Here is a 23935-nt window from a genome sequence, read left to right as displayed (position 1 = left end):
GACAAATTCCGTGATGTTCCGCATTAATTCCGTGCAATTCCGTCTGCGTTTTCCGCATCTGCGGTTTTGATTAGGAGATTCCGTACTCATTCAGGGGGTGCGTAATAGCGCCACCAAGCATATAACAGTTAAAATGTGGAAACCCATGTTTGCCGTGTTTGGCAGGGAAGTTAAGATATTTTCACTGGAGAACCACAATATAAAACACCTGAGTTGAGAACAAAATCTTCAATTATTTTATTATCAGATGGGCATCTCTGGGATGCTTGATCTTGGCACTATCTGCTGGATGTTCGTAGATGATTTTGAAAAGTCTGATTTGTCTGTTTGTCTGTTTTCTCCCCAGGTCTGAGAAATGAGCTCGGCTCCTTCTCTCTGATGCACTCGAGCTAAGGGCCGTCCTGGTGGATTTGCCCCTGACCCAGCGGAGCGTTTCCAGCCCCAGCCCCGCTCCACGGCCAACATGCTGATCAAAGAGTACCGCATCCCCATGCCCATGAGCGTGGAGGAGTACCGCATCGCTCAGCTCTACATGATTCAGGTTTGCTCATGATTTTATCTTGCATTAAAGTCGCCATTTAGTGATTATCACACAGATCTTTGTCATACAACGATGTTCAGAAACACCACGTCTGTCAAGTATTGTACAGCTCTTGTTGAAATCATACAACGTCTTTGTATGACAAGACAGTATATTTTCAATTTAAAATGAGTACTTTATCAAAAATATCAACTATTACAGATCTCAAATCAAATATTGTGACTTTAGTTGTAATATAAGGTAGGACCGTATGATTTCAGGAATTACCAGAAAATTATTGAATTTCTGAAAAACAAAAAATGTCTTATTCCTATTATTGTAAAAAATATAAATAATAATAATAAAACAATAATTAAAAAAAAAAAATGAACTTGTTTTTATGAATTCAGTAAATTATAAATGCTTTTTGGCTGTTAAAGTTTATTTAATCCTCAAAGTTTGGAAATTTGGAAAAAATATATTTCATAGAGCCCTAAAAATTACATTTTTGTTAAACTTTTGTTTAACAATGTATCAGTTTTATGATTTCAGTTAATTAGAAATGGTTAATTTAATCATCAAAAAAAAGTAATTGATGACACAATGTTCATTTTTGGGTGAACTGTTCCTTTAAAATAGAGCCCCAAAAAATGGAATTTGGGAAAAGTAAAACAGAGTTTGAGGAAAAATATATGTATTTCATAGGGCCCTAAAATTTTTTTTTAGATGCTATGGAAGTCAATGGCTGCTGTCAACGGTTTGGTTACCAAAAATCTTCAAAATATCTTTTTTTTTTTTTTTTTTTTGTGCTCAACAGAAGAAATAAACTCAAACAGTTTTGGAACAACATGAGGATGAGGAAACAATGACACAATGTTCATTTTTGGGTGAACTGTCCCTTTAAAATGGAGCCCCCAAAAAAAATAATCTAGAAAAAATGGAGTTTGGGAAAGTTAAAACAGAATTTGAGGATACAAATATATTTCATAAAGCCCTAAAAGTGAACAATGACAACTTTCAATAAATTGTTGGTAAATTGTATAAGTTTCATGATTTCAGTTAATTAGACATGGCTTTAGATTGCTAAAATTTAATTTAACTATTAAAAGGATAGTTTACCCAAAAATGAACATTCTGTCGTCAAACAGTTGATGGTACCCATTGACTTTCATAGTATTACTATTGAAGTCAATGGCTGCCGTCAACTGTTTGGTTACCAAAATTCTTCAAAATATCTTCTTTTGTGCTCAACAGAAGAAATAAACTTGTTTGACGTCAATACGGTTTGACCACGACACACAAAAAACCAACGGTGGCTAATCTGTGTCATATTTTATTTGAGACCTATGACTTACAGTGGTCTGTTCCTCACAGAAAACTAACATGTATCTTCAGAGGACTTACGCTGAGTCATTTGGGTTATTTTAATGGTGTTTGGTTCATATGGTCACTGTGAAGCCTGTGGAAAAGAGCTGTGTGAATCTCCTTTTGTGTTCCACAGAAAAAATAACAGCCTGTGGGTGTATAACGACACGGGTATGAAATAATAATGACTGAATCTTCATATTTGGGTGTTCCTTTTAAGCGCGTCATGCACTTCTTCTGTTGTTTCGGTGCGAAATGAAGCGCGTAGCATACAAAAAGCTGTGACTCACAGCTGGCTGGCTTGGTGTTTCCTTTTTGAAACATGCTGTACTCTCTGGGTCAAATGCAGTGAAAGTAAAATGCATGCTTCAACCATTCAGATATGATGTACGTGTGTAGTTATACAGAGCAAAGACTGGGTTTCACATCTGTTTTTGGTACGACGCGTGCTCTAAATATTTCACTAAATTTGGCCCACGATCCTCTGAGAGAAGTTGTGGCTGCTGGCGAGGCAGGAAGCACCTTACGCGTTGTGCTGATGCCGAAAGCAGCGAGCTGATGGAGAAACGCTGATGCTCATCGGCAGCCGGGAATCAATACAGACAACTGTGATGTGCTAATGTAGATGTTGTGTGGTTCTAGAAGGGCTAATATGGTTGGTTAACTTCATGTTATTGGCTGACAAAATAGCTATAGTGTTCTAAAATCTAGCAAGCTTCCTAGATAGACAGCTTTGCAAAACATCATAGTCACAAAAGACGATAGGCAGCTTTTTTCCCCGTTTTGGCCAAATGTTAAGGCAACGTAACAGCGATACTTAAAGATAGCAATCACATAATCCCATAATGCACTGGGCCAAGCTAAAAAAAAAAAAAACAACAAACAAAATTTGGCAAACAGTTTCAATTCTAAAATAATATTATAATTAATCAAAATTAAATCAGCTGTTCAAAACAAAAGAGAAGCTTTAAGGGCTCCTGTAGTTTTCCAACAAAATAAAAGTTTGATAATTTAATATTAGAAAATGTAGAAATTAAAACCACAATAAATATTTATATTATAATTGTACACTTTTACTATAAAATAATTTGCATTATAATATATTTTTAATATTTTAATATAATATATTCCCTGCATTTCTCCTCTAAAATAAATGCTTAATGGTTTAAGAATTAAAAATGAGAAAAAAAAAAAATTAAAATTAAGATTGCACTGTAAAACGGCATTATTATGTTATTTTTCTTTAACACTCATTGCAGTTTTCAGCCCAAAATGAAAGCTGACTTAATATTAGACAATGAAGACATTAAAACAACAATAAATATTAGTATTATAATTGTACAATTTTAGTGCAAAACAATTTGTACAATATATATATTTTTAAAATATTCCCTGGATTTCTCCTCCAAAATAAATGCTTATTTATGGTTTAAGTATTAAAAAAAACAAAATAAAAAAAAAAAAAAAGATAAGCATAAATATTAGTATTATAATTGTACAGTTGCACTGTTAAATATAAATTGTATTATTATATTATTTCTCTTTAATACTCCTTGCAGTTTTCTGTGAAAATAAAAGGTTGATAGTTTAATATTAGAAAATGCAGAAATTAAATATGTAATATTATTTTTTATAAATACACTCTGCATTTCTCCCAAAATAAAATAAAAATGTAAAATAAAATTTGTATTATTGTTTTATTTTTCTTTAATATTCCCTGCAGTTTTCTTCCAAAATAAAAGCTTGATGTTGTAACATTTAAGAAAATTAAGAAATTTAGATAACTATAATGTTTTACTGTAAAATCATATTTTTTCTTACTATAGAGATTATTTTTCTTAAATACTGAATTTTTATTTTGCAGTTATATACTAGAATAGAAATATTATTTTGTGTTTTAATAGTAATTTAATTTTAATTCAGTATTAATAATTTATTTTTACATATTTTACAGTACTGGTATTATTTTATAGTATATATAATATAATAATCACAAAATGTTTGGCCAAATTGTGCAGCCTTTTAAACAAACACATCAAACCCGAAGCTTTTTTATTCCAATTTTATCAGCAAAGGTGCAAAAATATTTTGTAGTCCTACCAATGCTAAAATAGGGTGTTTTACCCAATATTTGTGAATGCATTTCTAATGCTTTGTAGATTAATGTTACAATAATTTAGCAACAAGCGAACGTCAAACTCGAGTCTCTTGAGTTCATTTGTTTGCCACCAAGTTCCTGCTCTATGTACAGCGTTCGACAGATCAGTATCTAGTGAAATGTCTGTCTGTGGAGGTTTGCATGAAATTTAATGAGTGCTCAGATCGTTGTTGGAGCTCACAGCGAGGTTACGGCCACAGATCTAACTGAGCTTCCTCCCACATGCTCGGCTTTCTCTGAATGGTCTTATAAGGTTAATTAGCGCTCTGTCAACGCAGCTGTCTCTCACTGCTGTTGTCAGTAGGGTATTAAGCGAGCGGCCCTATAGACAACCAGGACGTTACTGTCCAATTGCAACAGGCATGCTAAATTTAAGTCGGTGGACATCAGAATCGAGCCTCGGCGTTGTTGACTCGCATAAGACTTCAAGTCCTGCGGGAACGTTGTCTAATTAGCAGATTTCTGAAAGCGTGAGTCATCGAAAGTGTGAAGTAGCGTCCATATGACTGATGGTCGAATCGTTTCGGTTTGGCGCAGAGAATCGAAGTTCGAAGCCAATTAACACGTCGAATCAGCATTTGTGTCCTCGTCCTTGTTAAAGTTAGTTTCACTTGTTTATTTAGGGTTTTTTTTACATTCTTTCCGAGCTCTGCTGTTTATAAGCACCATCTATTGACATGCCATCGCAGAGTTGGCCTAATGAGCGTGCGGAGGGCAGGCACACGGTTTGGCATGCTCTACACCGTCAGTGTGACCCCGGTGGTGTAGTATTAAACCGGGGTGTGTGTGTGTGTTTGTGTGTGTGAGCGCCGTTCTATTAGCCTCATGTTACACAGCAGAACTCTGGTCAGGACCCGTGAACAGATGTTCGACGCTGGTGGAAATATAAACAAAACTAGTTCTGCTGTGGTTGGCGTGTGGTGCTTTTTTGCTGTGTGTGTGATGCGCCTGAGAAGCTACTAGTGTGTAATCCGTTTGCACTACAGTCCATTATGGATTTAGATTGATTAGTTAAGCTGGGGTGGAGCGATCAAATTAAGCCACATCATGGATATTGCTGCGGTTTTAAGTGCACTTTGTGTCTGGTCATTAAGTTTCCTCATCCGCGTGTTATTTAAGATGTTTTTTTCTGTTAATGTTTTAATGGCCTTTCCAATTCTGAAACGTATAGTTTAATGCATTTCCGTGAATCAGTCTGTTTAAATGAGTTAATTCAAGACTTGATTACACAAACTGATTGCATTATCACTCAGAAGCATTGATGGAGTTTTTAAAATTAAAATATGTAGATTAATGTTGCTGTTTGTATATTTATGTGTTAGATTAAAATGTGTTAGTTAAAAATATATGTAGATTATTGTTAATAGCTGTATATTAAAATATGTTAGTTAAAAATATATGTAGATTATCGTTGATATTTTTAAATTATATTGAAATACAAGTAGACTAATACTGCTGTTTATATATTTATGTATTGTAATAAAATTTGTTAAATTGTTCAAATGGATGTAGGTAACTGTTCATATTTATTTTCTTTATTGAAGTTTTAATATATAGAGTAATGTTACTGTTTATATATATTATATTAAAATGTTTGTTAAAATATATGAAGATTGATGTTGCTGTTTATGTTTATCTGTTATAGTAATACATGTTAGTAAAATATAAGTTCATTATTGTTAATATTTTTATATATATATATATTTTTAAATGTTTTATTAAAACATAGGGGTTGACAGATTATCATCCTGATTATTTGAATTTTTAGGGTTATCTGTATCAGCATTTTCAAAACTGATAGAATAATTTAAAAGCATTTTTAAAGAGAGTTTTTGCCAGAGTGGTCTGCTTTATCTGTAGGTTGATGTTGCTGCTTATATATTTATGTATTATATTAATACATGTTAGTAAAAAATATAAGTTGATTATTGTTAACATTTCTATATTATTTTGAAATGTTTTATTAAAACTAGGGGTTGACCGATTATAGGTGCCGAATATCTTTTCAAAACCGATTTGCCGATTAAAATAATTTAAAGTTATTGAAAGAAAGTATTTGTAAGAGCCCTTGTTATTCTTAATTTTGACATTAATCTTCATATTTACACCAGACATATATATCAGTTCAAAATGTTGGTTATCAGCCTACTTGATGTGTAATAATACATGTAGATTAATGTCATTCTTTATATATTTTGATATTATTTGAAATGTTTTAGTTAAATATATGTCAATAACTTTTCCTATTTATATTCTATATTGAAAAGTTTTATTTATATATATATATATATATATATATATATATATATATATATATATATATAATGTTTTAGTTAAAATATATGAAGATTGATGTTGCTGTTTATATATGTATTATATTAATTAATATGATAAATATAAGTTGATTATTTTTAATATTACTATAATATTTTGACATGTTTTATTGGGGTTATGGGGTTGACCATTGTTGGCTTGACCGATTATCGGCACCGATATAAGCATTTTTATGGTTGTTGGTTTCAGGCATTTTCGAAACCGATTTGCTGGTAAAATAATTTAGGATCATTTAAAGAGTTTTTGTCAGAGCCCTTGTTGTTCTTCAATTTGTCATTAATTTTCGTTTTTACACTAGACATATATATCGGTTCAAAATACCGTTATTGGTCTACTTGATCTGTAATAATTGGTATCAGCATTGGCCCTAAAAACACATATCGTAGAATAATGTTTCTGTTTATATATATTTTAGATTAAAATGTTTTAGTTAAAATATATGAAGATTGATGCTGCCGTTTATATATTTATGTATTATATTAATACATGCTAGTAAAAAGCTGTGAATATTTCTATATTATTTTTAAATGCTTTATTAAAACTGGGGGTTGACCGATTATTGGCATGACCAATAGATAGATAAATGCTTTCTATCTAAGCATTTTTATGGTTATCGGTATCAAGCATTTTTAAAACCGATTTGCCGAAAAAAATAATTTAAAAGCATTTAAAGAAAGTTTTTGTCAGAGCCCTTGTTATTCTTGATTTTGACATTCATTTTAATTTTTAAACCAGACCTATATATTGGGTCAAAATATCGGTTATCTTCTACTTGATCTGCAATAATCGGTATCAGCATTGGCCCTGAAAAACACACATCAGTCGACCTCTAATTAAAATACTACTTAAAAAAATGTTTGATGTATTATATTAGTATTTGTTAGGTAAAAATATAAGCAGATTATTGTTATTATTTCTGTATTTTTATGTTTATATATTTTGTATATATTTATTATATATTTTTTTATTGTATTAAGTGTTTTATTATGTATATTAATGTTGCTGCTTATATATTTATATAAAAAGGTTTTAGTTAAAATATATAAATATAAAAACTAGATAATTTTTTATTTTTATATTGTTTATATCTTAATATATAATATTAAATGTTTTTGTTAAAATATATTTGGATTAATGTTGCTGTTTATATATATATATATATATATATACATACATATATATGTATATAAATGTATATAAAAATCTTTGTATTCCTTTTTACCTAGATTTTTATAATATTTTACTTTTAGCATAAAACCTTTGAAATCTATTTGGGAACTATGACAGTTTGGTTGAAATGCTGGTTTAGCTGCATACGAATTTCAAGGCAAGAACGTAATTATATTGCTATATATATTGAGTATGATCATTTTTAGCGCTGTGCACAAGGAAACGTCAGGTATTTGGCTTTTTGAAGCTTCCGTCACAGCAGCATCACACTTCCCGCGGCTTCTCAGGCGCTCCTGTTTCTCTCCCCTCCGGTCAGACCCCCTCCTCTGCAGCGTCACAGCTGAGCTCCGGTTGCCATGGATACCCGTGACATCAGCCGGAGCGTGGCGCTCGCTGCAGTCATTTGTTTGCGGCGCGAGAGCGGAGACGGAGGGAGAGGTCACGATGATGCAGGCCTGTTGCCAGGGCAACTTCACTCCCGTGATTTCTGCTGTCCGCAGATGGGCAGCGGAGGTGCGTCGCACCGAGGTTAAACCTCTCACACGATCTTGGCCGTCCGTGTCCATATAGGGCAGCGTTTGCTTTCCGTTCATCCACAGAGATACTAAATTAAGGCTAGAGCCCGGCACGGCTTCGACAACACAGGCAAATATTTTGAAGGCAAATCCCAGGTGGTAGAAATCAACTGGAGAGCAGCAGTGGACGCTCCTTATAGGGTCTAGTCATTTTTCGTTTGAATTAAAGTCATCCATGTGAAATATGTAATTAGATAGTGTACAGGAATCCTGCCAGGCGAAACTTAGCTCTGGTTTTCTGCTTTCCATCACTTACAGTAGTCGCAGCACGGCTCTCTGTGCTTTTTCCCGTCTTCATTATGACCTCTCAGCAGTTTCTGGGCCTTTCAGATATATTCATATTTTGTCATAAATGCTGAGCAAAGAGATTTTTCAACACAGCATACCTTTGTACCATCAGCTCTACCTTCATAAAAGACATCTTTCTGCACTAAATTATTATTATTTATTATTATTATCAGGGTTGAACTGGGTCATTAAATGTTAGAGATCATCGGAAACATGCGATTATCAAGTGGTTGACGGTATTCAGAATCATAGTTCATTCAGGCTTGAGTCTCAGGAGTGTGCAATATATATCCTCTACGATAATATTGTAATTGTTCTTTGAACATATTATCGAATATATATCGCATAAACCAAACAAAAACACACCTAGAGAGTGCACGCATTCATCATGGAATGTAGGTTATATTCCTGCTGAATAAAAAATAACGCTGAACGCTGTTTACTTGTTCAGCATTGTGAGATATAATATCGCAATTCTGAGAAATAAATTTGCAATTCTGAGAAATAGTAAAAATTGCGAGACAAACTCACTTCATGTCTAACTTTTTCTCACGATTATGAGTTTATGAGTTATAGGGTTGTGACGAGACACTTATCCAACGAGACAAGACAAGACACGAGACTGGGTTCACGAGAACGAGACGAGATGAGGTTTTTAAACTTTTTTTTTAAGAAATCCTCAGTGATGAAATATATAGGGAAAATAGTCTTTTATTCAACTGAAAAAGACAATGCAAAAAAAATGTGGGTGCATTTTGAACTTTATGAAATTAAACTTCCATTTTAATGAATTATATGCAGTAATAAACAACATTTAAGTAAGAGCTTCATGATAACTTAAGAATCCCAGTTGTTTTTAATCAACTGGAGACCATGATTCTCTCACGATTCTGGAGAAAAAAAGATTAGAAAACTAAACAAAATAACGTAATTTACTAGTGGTTCTGACAAACTGTTCATTGCTTAAGTCTTTTAAAAACATATATTCATTTAAACAACAAAAAAAAAATCATTCAGTGAAGGAGTCAGTGTCTCATTTCATTAGGACTCCTGAAAACTGAATAAATGATTCGGTGACATACTTTTTTTTTTTTTTTTTTTTTTTTAAACAGGCAGTTGTTGCCACCTCCTGTTGGAAGAGGATAAGCGTTACAATACATACAAGTGTTAAGATACTTTCGTTTTGATCGCTTCTGTAGACAATAAGTGTTTATACTGAAACTATAAACTTTTATCCCAGTACTTCTATTATTTAAATGTCTGTAACACAGAAATAATCATTATAATATGGTTGAAAAGACTGTTTGTGTTGCTCTTTCTGCATTCATATGTACCCCGACCCTCTGATTCACTAACATGGAGAGCGACAAAACCTGCTTCTCACGCTCCACTGACGCTTACAATGTGAAACAGTCCTAATAGACATAGCTGAATCATTGTCTTTCAGGAATAAGATCACGTGGGTGTTTGAATCAAGATCTCCATATTTTAAGGATAAATCGTGCAGCTCTAATGTAAACACTGCAAATTGTTTTGCAAGGATATCGTCACGAGATACATTGAATCTCGCGAGATCTCGTGCCATGATTTTGTTTATATCTTACAATTCTGAGAAAAAATGTCAGAACTGTTTTTTTTTTTTTTTTTTTTTTTTTTTTTTTTTTTTTTTTTTTTTTAAAGTTGCAATTACCTTTTTTATTTTAATTTATTCTATTGTACCTAACAACGCCCCTTGGCTGTTATAAATTCACTATAAACCACAGCTTCTTGGGGCTTATTGCTTTATTATAAAACGGATAGATCCAGTCCTTGATTCTGATTGGTTGAGCAGTGTTTAAAGCTGTTTTAAATTACTCTGCAAACTTACACTTTTGTTTACATCTGTGTTGCTCTGCAACCACAACCGTTTGGCGGAATCATAATATTTTTATTATCATTACACTTTATTTTGCTCTGTTTTATTTTGTGAAACCTTACTATGTAAATAGGAATAGTAAATGGAATAACATTTTAAAAAAGCAGTAAGCCCTGTGAAGCCGTGGTTTACAGAGAATTTATAATTTGCGTCGTGCCTAACAACGCCCCTTAGCTGTTATAAATTCACTGTAAACCACGGCTTCACAGGGCTTATTACTTTATTCAGTGGCGGAAACGGGCATCCATAGTTTTGCATCTCTGAGCAACACATAATGGTGTTTTGTTACTAAATCAAGTCGTTTGAACGAATCGGTTGAATGAATGACTCAATGACTCACTCATGCAGTGATTTGCCACCACATACTGGCAATTTTAGGTATATATTTAAAGCATGTTTTCCCTTTTTTTCCCCAAAATCATTTCAAATATCAGTATTCAACTTTTCTTAAACCGTCTGTGTAAATGCATCTAAATGTTACTTCAGATGCAGATTCTGTGCCACCTCTCCATTGCAAACACAAATTTTGTTGATAATGATTTTATTTGATTGGTAACAGCTCTATAGTGTCTTAATATTTGAATTTAGTGATTAAATCTAAGAATTTGACACAAAAGATCATACATACATTTAATTAGGTTAGAAAAATTTGGCCTTTTTTGGAAAAGTTTATTTCTGTTACTCTTGCAAACTAATCACCGTACAGAATATAAATCATATCAAAAGCTTTGAGAGTCAGCTGTCCACGGCAGTCCTAAACTTGTCAAAATACAAGGACAATAACGCACTCAGCAAAATATAGCCTAGTTATTGACAAAATTCCAGAAAAGATAAAGATATGCATTTTTTTTTTTTGTCATTATCACACACCCCTAGGCTTGATGCATTTAAGTTGCACTTTAATTTATTTGACGCAAAATAATTATTAAAGTCAGTCAAAGCTCAATACTCAATAAGATTTTTTAGTTTATTAAAAAATAAAGTAATAAATAAATAAATTTAACATATAAATTAAATATAGATTATTCCTTTTTAGGCTGCTGTCCCTTTAAGATATAATGCACTATAGAATATACTGATACATTCCAATATTTGTTTGCGTATTTGTCCATTTAAGCACAATATTAAGTTGTCTTTTGGGTTGTCTTGCATTTGAATTAGTGTTAAACTTAGGTGCGTTACTCATCCTGCACAGACATCACAGATTTCTTAAATGATGACTAAATACATGCATCACAATGCTGTAATTGAATTGCATGAGCAAGGTCATCATCATCTCTCAGTTTGCTTCACTTTTACGAGGTGATGTTTATTTAAAAACGTTGCACTGAGAAACTGTTTCTCTGCTGGTGAGTTGTGACCCAGAAACAGGTCACTGCTCTGTCCTGATAAGGTTGTGGTTAAAAGAAAAAAAAAACAATGCTAAATGCAACTGTGCTTTTTCAACCTGAGCAGTTCGTGATAACAATATATATGGCTTAGTGCAAGTATCAAACTCATCTTTGCATGTGCTCTGAGTTTGGGTCACTTAACCATGCGATTGTAAGTGCATCATGCGGCAACCATCTTCTCATAATGAGAAACCCTTATCAACAAAAGAGAAGCTTGAAGGACTCTCTGCGGTTTCTGTCAAAACAAAAGTTTGACTGTCTAGCGTAATGAAGAATTTAAAGGGATAGTTCACTCTAAAAAAAAAATAAATAAATAAAATGCTGTCATCATTTACTCACCCTCAAGTTGTTCCAAAACTTTCAAAATGCATTTATTTTTACTTGTTATGCATTTACTTTAATGTAAAAATATGGTTTCTGAAGCAAAACCTGTTGAAAGGTGCAAACATCACAGTCTGATTGTGCTGCACAGTCGTATGGTATCGAGACCACATTTCTTTAAGGTGTGTGTGCGAGGGATTGATTGTAGCGGGTGTGGGGCCTGATGTCATCTGTCAGCGCCATAATGAAGTGCTGGCGACTCCACGCTTGGAGAATGAGCAAAAACAGATACCGCAGACCAGCGCTTCTGCAGCCCGCTCCTCTCTCTCGCCTGCCATTTGTCTGTCTGTCCCTCCTGCCACCTCCAGCTGCTGACAGCTCACCTCTCTAACAAAAGGACGTGATCTGCCCGTTTCTTCCCGCTCAGCACCTGTGAGCTCCAGACCTGCAGATCGCCTGCAACGGGCTCCTGTTTCACGCGCGTTTCTTTGGAACGTGTCGGTCTGATGTCAGTCCTGACAGTGCAGTCTGCGAGTTTGACAGAAGCGTGGCAGAAAGAGAGAGCAGCAGCGGTCTGACATTGAGAGAGGCACGAGCACTATTCCCTCGCTGGCATGGGCCTGTGCTTTTAAAATGGAAATGTATTACTCACCACGAATCTGGTGATTGAGGACACATTAGAAACCCCTGAAACCGAGATGCCAAGAGTGATCGTTTCTGAGGTGTCTCAGGGGCGAGGCTGTTTGACACAGCATTTTTCTGTCCCAGTCACAAATGTGCAAAATTCAGAACTGAAGAATCGTTCTTTCATTTGTTCAGTTACTCTCTACGCATCTGTCCGTCCGTCCGTCTCTCTATCTATCTGTCTGTCTATCTATCATTCGTTTGTTCAGTTATTCGTTACATCCATCTTTCTCAGTCATTTCGTTTTTGTTTTTTTTATCTATCATCTATCTATCATTTGTTTAATTTTTTCATTTGTTTTATCGTTCGTTTGTTCAATTATTTGTTACATCTATCTTTTTGTCAGTCATTTCATTTGGTCATTTTTTCTATCTATCTATCTATCTATCTATCTAATTTTTTTCATTTTTTCATTTGTTTTATCACTTGTTATCTCTCTATCATTTGTTGATATCTATGATATCTATCTATCATTTGTTTCAGTTTTTTGTTTGTTCTATTAATCGTTCGTTTGTTCAATTCATTACATCTATCGTTCTGTCAGTCCTTTCATTTTTTCTATCTATCTGTCTGTCTGTCTATCTATCTATCTCTCTATATCTATAATTTTTTTCATTTTTTCATTTGTTCTATCGTTTGTTTGTTTCAATTATTCGTTACATCTATCATTCTCAGTTGTTTCATTTTAGTTTTTTCCTATCTATCTATCATCTGTCTATAATCTGTCTGTCTGTCTATCTATCTATCTGTCTATCTATCTATCATTTGTTTTATTTTTTTCTTTTGTTTGTTCTATCCTTCGTTTGTTAAATTATTCATTATATCTATCGTTCTGTCAGCCGTTTCATGTGTTCGTTTTTTCTGTCTGTCTGTCTATCTGTCTATCTGTCTATCTATCTATCATTTGTTTCATTTTTTTCATTTGTTTGTTCTATTTATCGTTCTATCGTTATCTATTGTTTGTTCAATTATTTATTATATCTATCATTCTATCTGTCAGTGGTTTTTTTTTCTATCGTTTGTTCGTTCGTTCATTTATTCTATCTGTCATTCTGTCGATCTTTCATTCATTTGTTTGTTCATTCATTCATTCTATCATTATCTATCGTTCATTTGGTCATTCGTTTATTCAGTTATTCTGTCTCTCTGTCTATCTATCCATCCATCACGTTATTATCTCTCTCTCTCTCTGATTCTTTTCAGATTTCAGACTCAGATAGCCAAAAACGGAACGGCAGAAACATTCCCTTCATATTATTGATACTAAAATTAATATAGCAGAACTCTTGACAAATGACAAATGCTTGGCAAGATTTGATGTGTTGCCTCCTGTGGCAACACATGATTTATAGCAACGCTTGCATACAGGTGCAGTAAGGTCAGTTCGTTCACCTTTATCATCTGTTTTGCATGCAAAATAATGCCTTATTTCACTTCTACTGTTGTCTTTACTTAATAGTTTTGGGCGCGTTCATGGATTTCATCTGTTTGACGATTCATTGCGTTGTACTGTTATTACACTTACCGGTTACGCAGCAATTTGGGAAGCACTGCCGCCTATGTCTGTCTATCTGTCTGTCTACAAAAATCCCAGACAGACTAATCAAAGTATATAACTTTAATATAAATTAAAAAATACATAAACAATATTATAAAACATTTTATTGAAAAATTATATATTACATCAGAGAAGATCTGCCCATTAGGTTATAAAGAAATACTATCAGCTTCTGCAGTAATATCATTGCCACGTTTTCCATCTTTAGACTATTGTTGTCATTCAGTGCCCATGCGGTCGTCTCATGAGAGCACTCCGCCGAAATGAAAACGCTATAACTTTCTTCTGCGTCTCTGAAACAAACCTCGCCTTAATGAAGGTCTTAAGCAAGCGTTGTCGGCTTTTAATCACCCCACTATCATCTTGCTAATGCAGAGTCACGGCTGATGGGATCTGTGTTGCCATCTGCCCTGCGAGTGTGCCAGCTTCACTGGCCTGTCATCATCCGTCTTTTACTTAAGCATAGAGGACACATAACAATTACATAATTACACCTACATCAATGTCGATTAGTTCAAATAGAAATGTAAAAATGTTGTACAGAATTCAAACTGATGTTAGACACGGTTCTGAGTCTTATTTTTACGTCCAGGGTGCAGGACAAACATTTTCCTTCTTTGCCATTTAGGCACTGCCTTAATGGGCCAAACTTGTCCTTAATGGATTCATAAGTTGGTAAGGAATTAGTCACCGGGATGCCTCCAACTATCCTCGTATGATGGCATGTGCCACCCTGATTGGCACAGTGGGCCTTCTCCCAGAATTCACAGCTCAGGAGCCGTGCCAAGACTGCACCCTACTTTTACGGATCTTTCTGCTGGCAGTCACACTGAGTCTTGGCTTATCTTACTGACAAAGCTGAAGGTACGACATTCCCTGATTGGCCAGCACCAGTAGCGCTGAGCATGAAGTTGACTTCTGTTGGGCTGGAGTCAATTCTCTTTTGGGATAGACTGTCACCTTCCATTAACATTGAGTTTCCAAAGGAGGTTTTTAGCTTCCAGCGTAATATCATTGATTTGACTGCACTGACACTATTGGATGAGAACAGAGCTTGAACTGGATTGAGCTGGTTAATGAATGTAATTGTAACTTTTAAAATTTAACTTTGCAGTATCGCCTGTTATTCAACTGAATCTGATGAACGTTAAACTGATTTGAATGGAATAATGACACTTTGTCTACTGTAGAGCTGTTTTTAGCAGAATTGAATTTTTCATAATTGATGCATTGTGCAACATCAACAGCTTTTGAAATGAATTGAACAAATTTTAACTGAATTGAGCTGAATAATGACACCATTGTCTTCTGTAGAGCTGTTTATAGCTGACTTGAACATGTTTCAGATTTAATTACCTTTGCAGTATTGACACAATTATTGAACTGAACTGAAAAAAACTAATTTGTATTGAATTAAACTGAATGATGACCCTATTTTTTCAACATTGACACTCATTCAGCTGAATCAAATCAACTGACTTGAGCTGAATGACACATTGCCTTCTGTAGAGCTGTTTATAGCTGAATTGAATTTGTTTCAGAATAGATACATTTTACATTGACGCAACAACACGTTTAAATGGAGTTTGAATGACACTAACTTTGCAACATCGACACTCATTCAACTGAATTGAATTAAAATTGTGCAGAATTGGGCTGAATTACAACACTATTGTCTTCTACAGAATTACTTATCACTGTTAAACTCATTTCGTAATTGATGAACTTTGCCACATTGACACAGTTATTGAACTGAATTTAAACAAATTTGAATTAAAATGAACTGGATGACGACACTGACTTTTCAACATCGACACTCATTCACCTAATTCAAATCAACACTAAACTGAGTTAAACTTGTTTCATAGTTGATGAACTTTGCAACACTGACAATTATTGAACTGAATTGAAACAACAAATTTTAACTGAATTGAGTTGAATAATGACACTGTTGTCTTCTGTAGAGCTGTTTATAGCTGATTTGAACTTATTTCAGAATTGATGAACTTTGCCGCACTTACTGAACTGAATTGAAACAACAAATTTGAATTGAATTGAACAGAATGGTAATACTGACACTCATTCAACTGAATCGAATCAACATTGAACTGATTTGAGCCAAATAATATGTAGAGCTAATTGTAAATGAATTGAATTTGTTTTAGAATTGATAGATTTCGCAGCATTGAAACTGTTATTGAATTGAATTGAAACAACATATTTAAATGTAATTTGAATAATGACACAATTTGCAACATCAACGCTCATTCAACTAAATTGAATTAAAATCGAACAGAATTGAGCTTAATAACAACACTATTTATGGCTGAGTAAACTCATTTTTGTATTTAAAGGAGAAGTCCACTTCCAGAACAACAATTTACAAATAATTTACTCACCCCCTTGTCATCCAAGATGATCATGTCTTTCTGTCTTCAGTCGTAAAGAAATTATGGTTTTTGAGGAAAACATTTCAGGATTTTTCTTCATATAATGGACTTGATTGGTGCCCCCGATTTTGAACTTCCAAAATGTAGTTTAAATGCAGCTTCAAAAGGCTCTAAATGATCCCAACCGAGGAAGAAGGGTCTTATCTAGCGAAACGATCTGACATTTGTTTCTAAAAAAAAAAAAATTGTATACTTTTTAACCACAAAAGCCCGTGTAGCACAGGCTCTGGGATGCGCATTCTTGAATGATTCGTTCATTTTGAACAGATCTTTAATGTGACTCGGAAAGAACGAGTTGTCTCGGGGAGTAATTTGTTTAGTCGCGCATGCACAACATCCTACTAGGTTCTGTACTGGAATTAGTTCACCTGTTTCGAATCTTCTGGTTTTTCGAGTCGTTCGTTCATCTTATGGTGCTGTCACGTAATGACTTAAACGACTTAAACCCGAAAACTTGTCAGATAAGAGGTAAGGTGAGTTAATCATAGACTAAAAACCCAGGTAAACAACGAATTAATCTTTTTTGTTTCTTATAGCATTACAGTTTTGTCTTGTTTGTAGTGTGATCAACGTTTGTGTAAGCAGTAGATGTGTTAGGGAAGTAACACGGAACATTTTAATTATATTTTGCTAAAATGAACAAAATGACTCGAAAAAAGACTTGTTCATTTTGCTGAACGAGACTCAAAGTTCTGAGTCGGTAAAATGATCTGAACTTCCCATCACTACTACAAATCACGTCTAAGCTCATCGTCTGTGTACTCTGGCTCAAAAAGGTAGAGAATGGCAAAAAATCTTATTTTCTATTAAAACTTCAGAATCGTCTGACATCGTTGTAGTTTTTTTTTTTGTAACCAGTGTTTGACTTACTTGCACTTTGTTAGTCTTTGCTTTGTAAACACTGGGTCTGTAGTTCCGTGTGACCTTTCGACGTGATTCAATAGTACATAGTGTCCTGAACGCGCATCGCAGAGCCTGTGCTACACAAGTTTTTGTGCTTAAAGTACACAATTTTTTTTTTTTTTTTTTTTTTTTTTTTGAAAACATGACCAATCGTTTCGCTAGATAAGACCCTTCTTCCTCAGCTGGGATCATTTAGAGCCTTTTGTAGCTGCATTTAAACTACATTTTGCAAGTTCAAAATTGAGGGCACAATTGAAGTTCATTATATGAAAAAAAAATCCTGAATTGTTTCCTCAAAAACCATTTGCCTTCTGTATAGTTGCTTATAGATGAATTGAATTTGTTTCAGAATTGATAGATTTTGCAAAACTGAACAAACAAATTTGAACTGAATGGAGTTGAACAATGACACTATTGTCTTCTGTAGAGCTTTTTATGTTGTCTATATATATATATATATATATATATATATATATATATATATATATATATATATATATATATATATATATATATATATATATATATATATTTGAACTTGTTTAATAATTGATTAATTTTACAGTATTGATGTAATTATTGAAACAAATTTGAATCAGATTGAACTGATTGATTGACATCAACACTCATTCAGCTGAATCAAATCAAACACTGAACTGAATTGAGTGAATGACACTTGCCTTCTGTAGAGCTGTTTATAGCTGAATGAATTTGTTTCATAATTGGTAAATTTTACAACAGTCACAATTATTGAATTGAATTGAAACAGCACTTTTAAATGTATTTTGAATGACACTAACTTTGCAAAATTGACATTCAACTGAATTGAATTAAATTGAACAGAATTGAGCTGAATTACAACACATTACAATCATCTTCTGAAGAGCTACTTATGGCTGAGTTAAACTCGTTGCAGAGTTTATGAATTTTGCAACATTAATACAATTATTGAACTGAATTGAAACAACAAATTTTAACTGTATTGAGTTGAATAATGACACTATTGTCTTTTATAGAGCTGTTTATAGCTTATTTGAACTTGTTTCATAATTGATTAACTTTGCAATGTTGACGCAGTCATTGAACGGAATTGAAACAACAAATTTGAATCTAATTGAACTGAATGATGATGCTGACTTTGAAAATTGACAGTCATTCAACTGAATTAAATCAACATTGAACTGTCTAGAGTTGACTAATGACATGTTTGCCTTCTGTAAAGAGTTTATAGATTAACTGAATTTGTTTCAAAATTGATTAAATGTAATTTGAATAATGACACATTGACACTCGTTCAACTAAATTGAATTAAAAATCAGCGGAATTGAGCTGAATAACAACTATTGTCTTCTGTGGAGTTAAAGTTAAACTCATTTCATAGTTGATGAATTTTGCAACACTGACACAATAATTGAACTAAACGAAACAAATTTTAACCTATTGAGCTGAATAATGACACTGTTCTTATGTAGGGCTGTTTATAGCTCATTTGAACTTTGAAATGAAACAAATTAAAAACAGAATTGAAACAACAAATTTGAATTGAATTAAACTGAATGCTGACCCTATCTTTTTAACGTTGACACTCATTCAGCTGAATCGAATCAACATAGAACTGACTTGAGCTGAATAATGACACTTTTGCCTTTTGTAGAGCTGTTTATAGCTGATTTGAATTTGTTCAAGAATTGACACAGTTAATGAATTGAAGCAACACATTTAATTTGGAATTTGAATAATGACACTAATTGTGCAACATTAACACTTATTTAACAGAACTGAATTAAAATAGAACAGAATTGAGCTGAATAACAACACTGTTGTCTTCTGTGGGGCTACTTATGGCTGAGTTAAACTCGCTTAATACTTGATTAGCTTTGCAACATTGAAAATTATTGAACTGAATTAAAACAATGAATTGAATTTTATGATAACACTAACTTTGCAACATCGACTCGCATTCAGCTGAATCAAATCCACGCTGAACTGGCTTGAATGGAATAATGACACTGTTGTCTTTTGCAGAGCTGTTTATAGCTGAATTGAATTTATTTCATAATTGATGAACTTTGCAACATTGACACAATTATTGACAACAACAAATTTGATAATGACTAACTTTGCAACATCGACACTTATTCAGCTGAATCGAGCTTAAAACTGACTTGAGCTAAATAACAACACTGTTGCCTTCTGTAGAGCTGCTTATAGGTGAATTTAATTTGTTTCATAATTATTGATCTGAATTGAAACAACAAATTTGAGCAACAAATAAACTGAATCGAGCGGATTGAGCGGACACTGGATAACTTTGCGCCATCAACATGTTTAAAATCTGCAGAGCTGCTTATTAGCTGAATTTAACTGGTTTCATAGTTGATAAATTCTACACCATTAACACTTGTATTTTTCTCTGTATTAATGTGAAGCTGCTTTAAAAACAGTCTGTATTGCATAAAGAGATTTCTAAATAAACATGGCATAAATCATTCCTGGCTTTTCCCTCCCTGCAGAAAAAGAGTCGTGAAGAGAGCGAAGGCGAGGGCAGCGGGGTGGAGATCCTAGAGAACCGACCCTACACGGACGGCCCAGGTGGCTCTGGTCAATACACCCATAAGGTGTACCACATCGGCCAACACATCCCAAGCTGGTTTCGCTCCATCTTGCCAAAAGCCGCTCTTCGTGTGGAAGAGGAATCCTGGAACGCCTACCCATACACCCGCACACGGTGAGTGCACTATCTAATAATAATACCCTCTGGCTCTCTTTCAAGAGTACTCTGGTAAATACCCACAACATTTAAGTCAGGCCTTGCTGTTTTGATCTCAAAGTCAACATCAAATCAAAATAGACCCCTGTTTACAGGTTTGGATCAGTGCATGTTGAGTTTAGCTCATCTCACATTGCAATAAACAAATATCTGTTTTTTTTAATGAAGAGGTCATGGCAGGTATATACAACGCCTGTGTGAAGAAGGGATAAACTTGCATGAACCTCTTTTCAGAGCGGCTGCATTAATGCATGACACTGATATGATGAAATTACATCAGAGTTAATCTCTCCTCGCCTGTCCCGCAGCTACACGTGTCCTTTCGTCGAAAAGTTTTCCATCGATATCGAGACGTACTACAAGCCGGACACGGGCTGCCAGAACGACGTCTTCAACATGTCCTCGGCCGAAAAGCGCCAGCGGGATATAGGTACTGTTGCACCTTCTTTATTTTTACTCTGCTTGATATTTGATTGTTTTTAAAATGCAAAACCACAACTGAGCATGCTTTTTAACATGTGAGCCTTGCTTGCTTGTGAAACCAATCTCAAGCAATCCAGCAGGAAGAGCTCTCGAGTCATGCCTCAATGTTTAACATGCAGGCATCGTGCCACCTCATTGACATAGTACCATGCTGCTGTTGGGTAACGTGCCACGGCACGAGCGCCCCGTTGCACTCTGGGACAGGTACCGGAGGCTTTCTGAGCCGAACGCAGACAGACGCAGGCACTGCAGGGGGAAGCGCCCTGTGAATGGTGTTACATAACTCCATTCTTGACTAAAAGCATGTACCTACATTAGTGTGCTGTGGAGACACCTAGAGGCCGCCTGACGACATGGCAGTCTGCAAACAGGAAACAGCATGAGATCAGAAACCGATCTGTAATTCGCAACTGTTATCACAGTAAAGATTACAGCTCTGCATTAAATGTATAGTTCACACAAAAATGAGAAATTGCTGAGAATGTCTTCAGCATTAGGTCATCCAAGCTGTGAATGAGTTTCTCATTCTTCATTCAACATGTTTCTTCAACAGGTTTGGAGAAATGTAGCATTGCATCACTTGCTCACCATTGGATCATCTGCAGTGAAAGGGTGCCGTCAGAATGAGAGCTGATAAAAACATCACTATAATCCACATATAATCATCCCATCAAGGAGTTTTTAACTTGTTTATAATATGTGACCCTTGACCACAAAACCAGTCATAAGTAGCATGAGTATATTTGTAGCAATAGCCAAAAAATACATTGTATGGGTCAAAAAAAAAAAAAATTATTTTATGCCAAAAATCATTAGGATGTTAAGTAAAGATCCATGAAAATATTTTGTAAATTTCCTACCGTAAATATATCAAAACTTTCAAAAAAAAAAACATTTTTTTTGATTAGTAATATGCATTGCTAAGAACTTAATTTGGACAACTTTTAAGGTGGTTTGCTCAATATTTTTATTTTATTTTTTATTAGATTTTTTTTGCACCCTCAGATTCCAGATTTTCAGATAGTTGTATCTCGACCAAATATTGTCATATCCTAACATGCATCAATGGAAAGCTTATTTATTCAGCTTTCAGATTATGTTTAAATCTCAATTTCAAAAAATTGACACTTATGACTGGTTTTGTGGTCCAGGGTGACATATTGCTTTCTCTAGTGAAAAAGTGAATCTGACTCTGAATCTGAATCAGGAGAGAGATTTGCACAGATCAAGCACCGTTTAAAAGCCAAAACAATCCAAAATATATCTAAACAGGATTTTGTTGTGAGAGGGGCAACAGACTTTTTCACTCGAGGAAGCGTTATTATGGATTATGGACTTCTATTTTGGCCAGAAGCGATGGTTTAAAGTTAAAAGACTTTATCCATCACTTTAATGATGGATTTGTTTCATACAAACAAGCAGCCTCTCACTTCACAACATGTTAATTGATGGACTGGAGAGGTGTGGATTACTTGTGGATTATTGTGATGTTTTTATCAGCTGTTTGGACTGACGGCACCCATTCACTACAGAGGATCCATTGGTGAGCAAGTGACGTAATGCTACATTTTCTCCAAATCTGTTCTGATGAAGAAAACTCATCTACATCTTCAATAGCCTGAAAGTGAGTTTTCAGCAGATTTTTTTATTTTTGGGTGTGCTGTTCCTTTAAGAGCTGGAAAACAAATGAAATCTGTACATAAACTAAATACGTGTCATGTCAGTTTTTCTAAACTAATTTTTTGGACATTTTTTTAGTGAAGCAACTCGATTCCTTAAACCAAAGCAGCTTGAATAACAGAAACTTTATGACACATAAGACAAACAAGATAAACCAGGTTTTACAGCCTCATGCCCATGTTATTACCTTTCAGATGGTTCTATAAAACCTCTGCGATGAACTGATTTGGTTTGCAATAAGACTAAATATGAACCCGTTCACCATCCATGCCTTGTTCTCCCAAAAAATGCGACCAATGGTCTTTCACAGATCCCATCGATATTGTGAATGAATTCATTGCCCCTCATGAGTACCTGGCTGAGGAAGACCCGAAGCTCTACAAGTCATATAAAACCCAGCGGGGACCCCTGTCTGACGACTGGATCTCAGAAATCAACAACAACCCAGGCAAATTGCCCGTCATGTGCGCTTACAAGTTGTGCAAAGTGGAGTTTCGATACTGGGGCATGCAGTCCAAGATCGAGCGCTTCATTCACGACGTGGGTAAGTGTTCAGACGAAACATTTTTGTATTATATAACAATGCATATTTATTATTAACTTAGTAGCAGTGCTATTATCAGTGGTGTCCTCTACCATATGTCCGCCAGTGTTATTAGCTCTAAGAGGACATTTGTCTCTCCAATAATTCTATATGAGTCAGCTGATCCATCTGCTGCATATGCGAGTGAAATGATGCCTGGAAACGTCGTGTTATCGTTGTGCGTGGGTGGGCAGCAGGTGTCAAGCGTTCTGTCAGGAAAAAAGCCCTTAATCATTAACCTGCACTTAATGAAAACGAGATTGATGCAGTGCGGCTCCAGTGAAAATCAGCGTTCGGAGAACCGCCTCCTCCTGACTACATCAGGGCAAAATTAATTTCCTTTCCATGTGCCGTTCGCGCACCGCTTAATCTTTTTCATTACTTCGATATCGGCTTGTTTATTGGCTCCTTTCTCTGATAATTTGCGAGCGGACCGTTGCCGTTCGCCATTTACGAAACTCTTGCCCTTCTTTGGCTGATTTTCTTTTTATTTTTATCATTTTTTCTTCTCGCCGTTTCCTGCCCGCTGTGAAAACAATTTTGTTTGCACGTCTCTTCATTACCAAGCTCAATTATCTGAAAGACTGGTTAACTGCGTCTTTGACACATCCTAATCAGTCAAGGAAATCGCACAAGGAAATAAGCCAAACCACACATCGACCCCTAAATGTTGAGCAATCTTGCATACAGACTCATCAGTGAAGCAAGGTTATTGACTAAAACTAAAACTGTAAAAAACATTACTTGAAATAAATGCATTAACTGACACTTTACAATAAGGTGTCAT

At 34.6% G+C, this 23935-nt stretch overlaps 1 protein-coding gene across 1 annotated transcript in view; it reads left to right on the top strand.

The window, feature by feature from the left end:
* Window positions 1-23935, top strand: part of LOC127172227 (membrane-associated phosphatidylinositol transfer protein 2) — a 66397-nt gene that overhangs the window by 5597 nt on the left and 36865 nt on the right. The window contains 4 exon segments of the mRNA XM_051121444.1: window positions 347-541; window positions 20146-20360; window positions 20711-20832; window positions 22876-23109. Of these exon segments, the coding sequence (XP_050977401.1) occupies window positions 464-541; window positions 20146-20360; window positions 20711-20832; window positions 22876-23109 (649 nt within the window). The 5' untranslated portion in view covers window positions 347-463.

Source organism: Labeo rohita, chromosome 10, assembly GCF_022985175.1.
Source record: "Labeo rohita strain BAU-BD-2019 chromosome 10, IGBB_LRoh.1.0, whole genome shotgun sequence".
Taxonomy (NCBI): Eukaryota; Metazoa; Chordata; class Actinopteri; order Cypriniformes; family Cyprinidae; genus Labeo; species Labeo rohita.
Note: the sequence above shows the minus strand (reverse complement) of the source record. Positions and strands in the feature narration are given on the sequence as shown.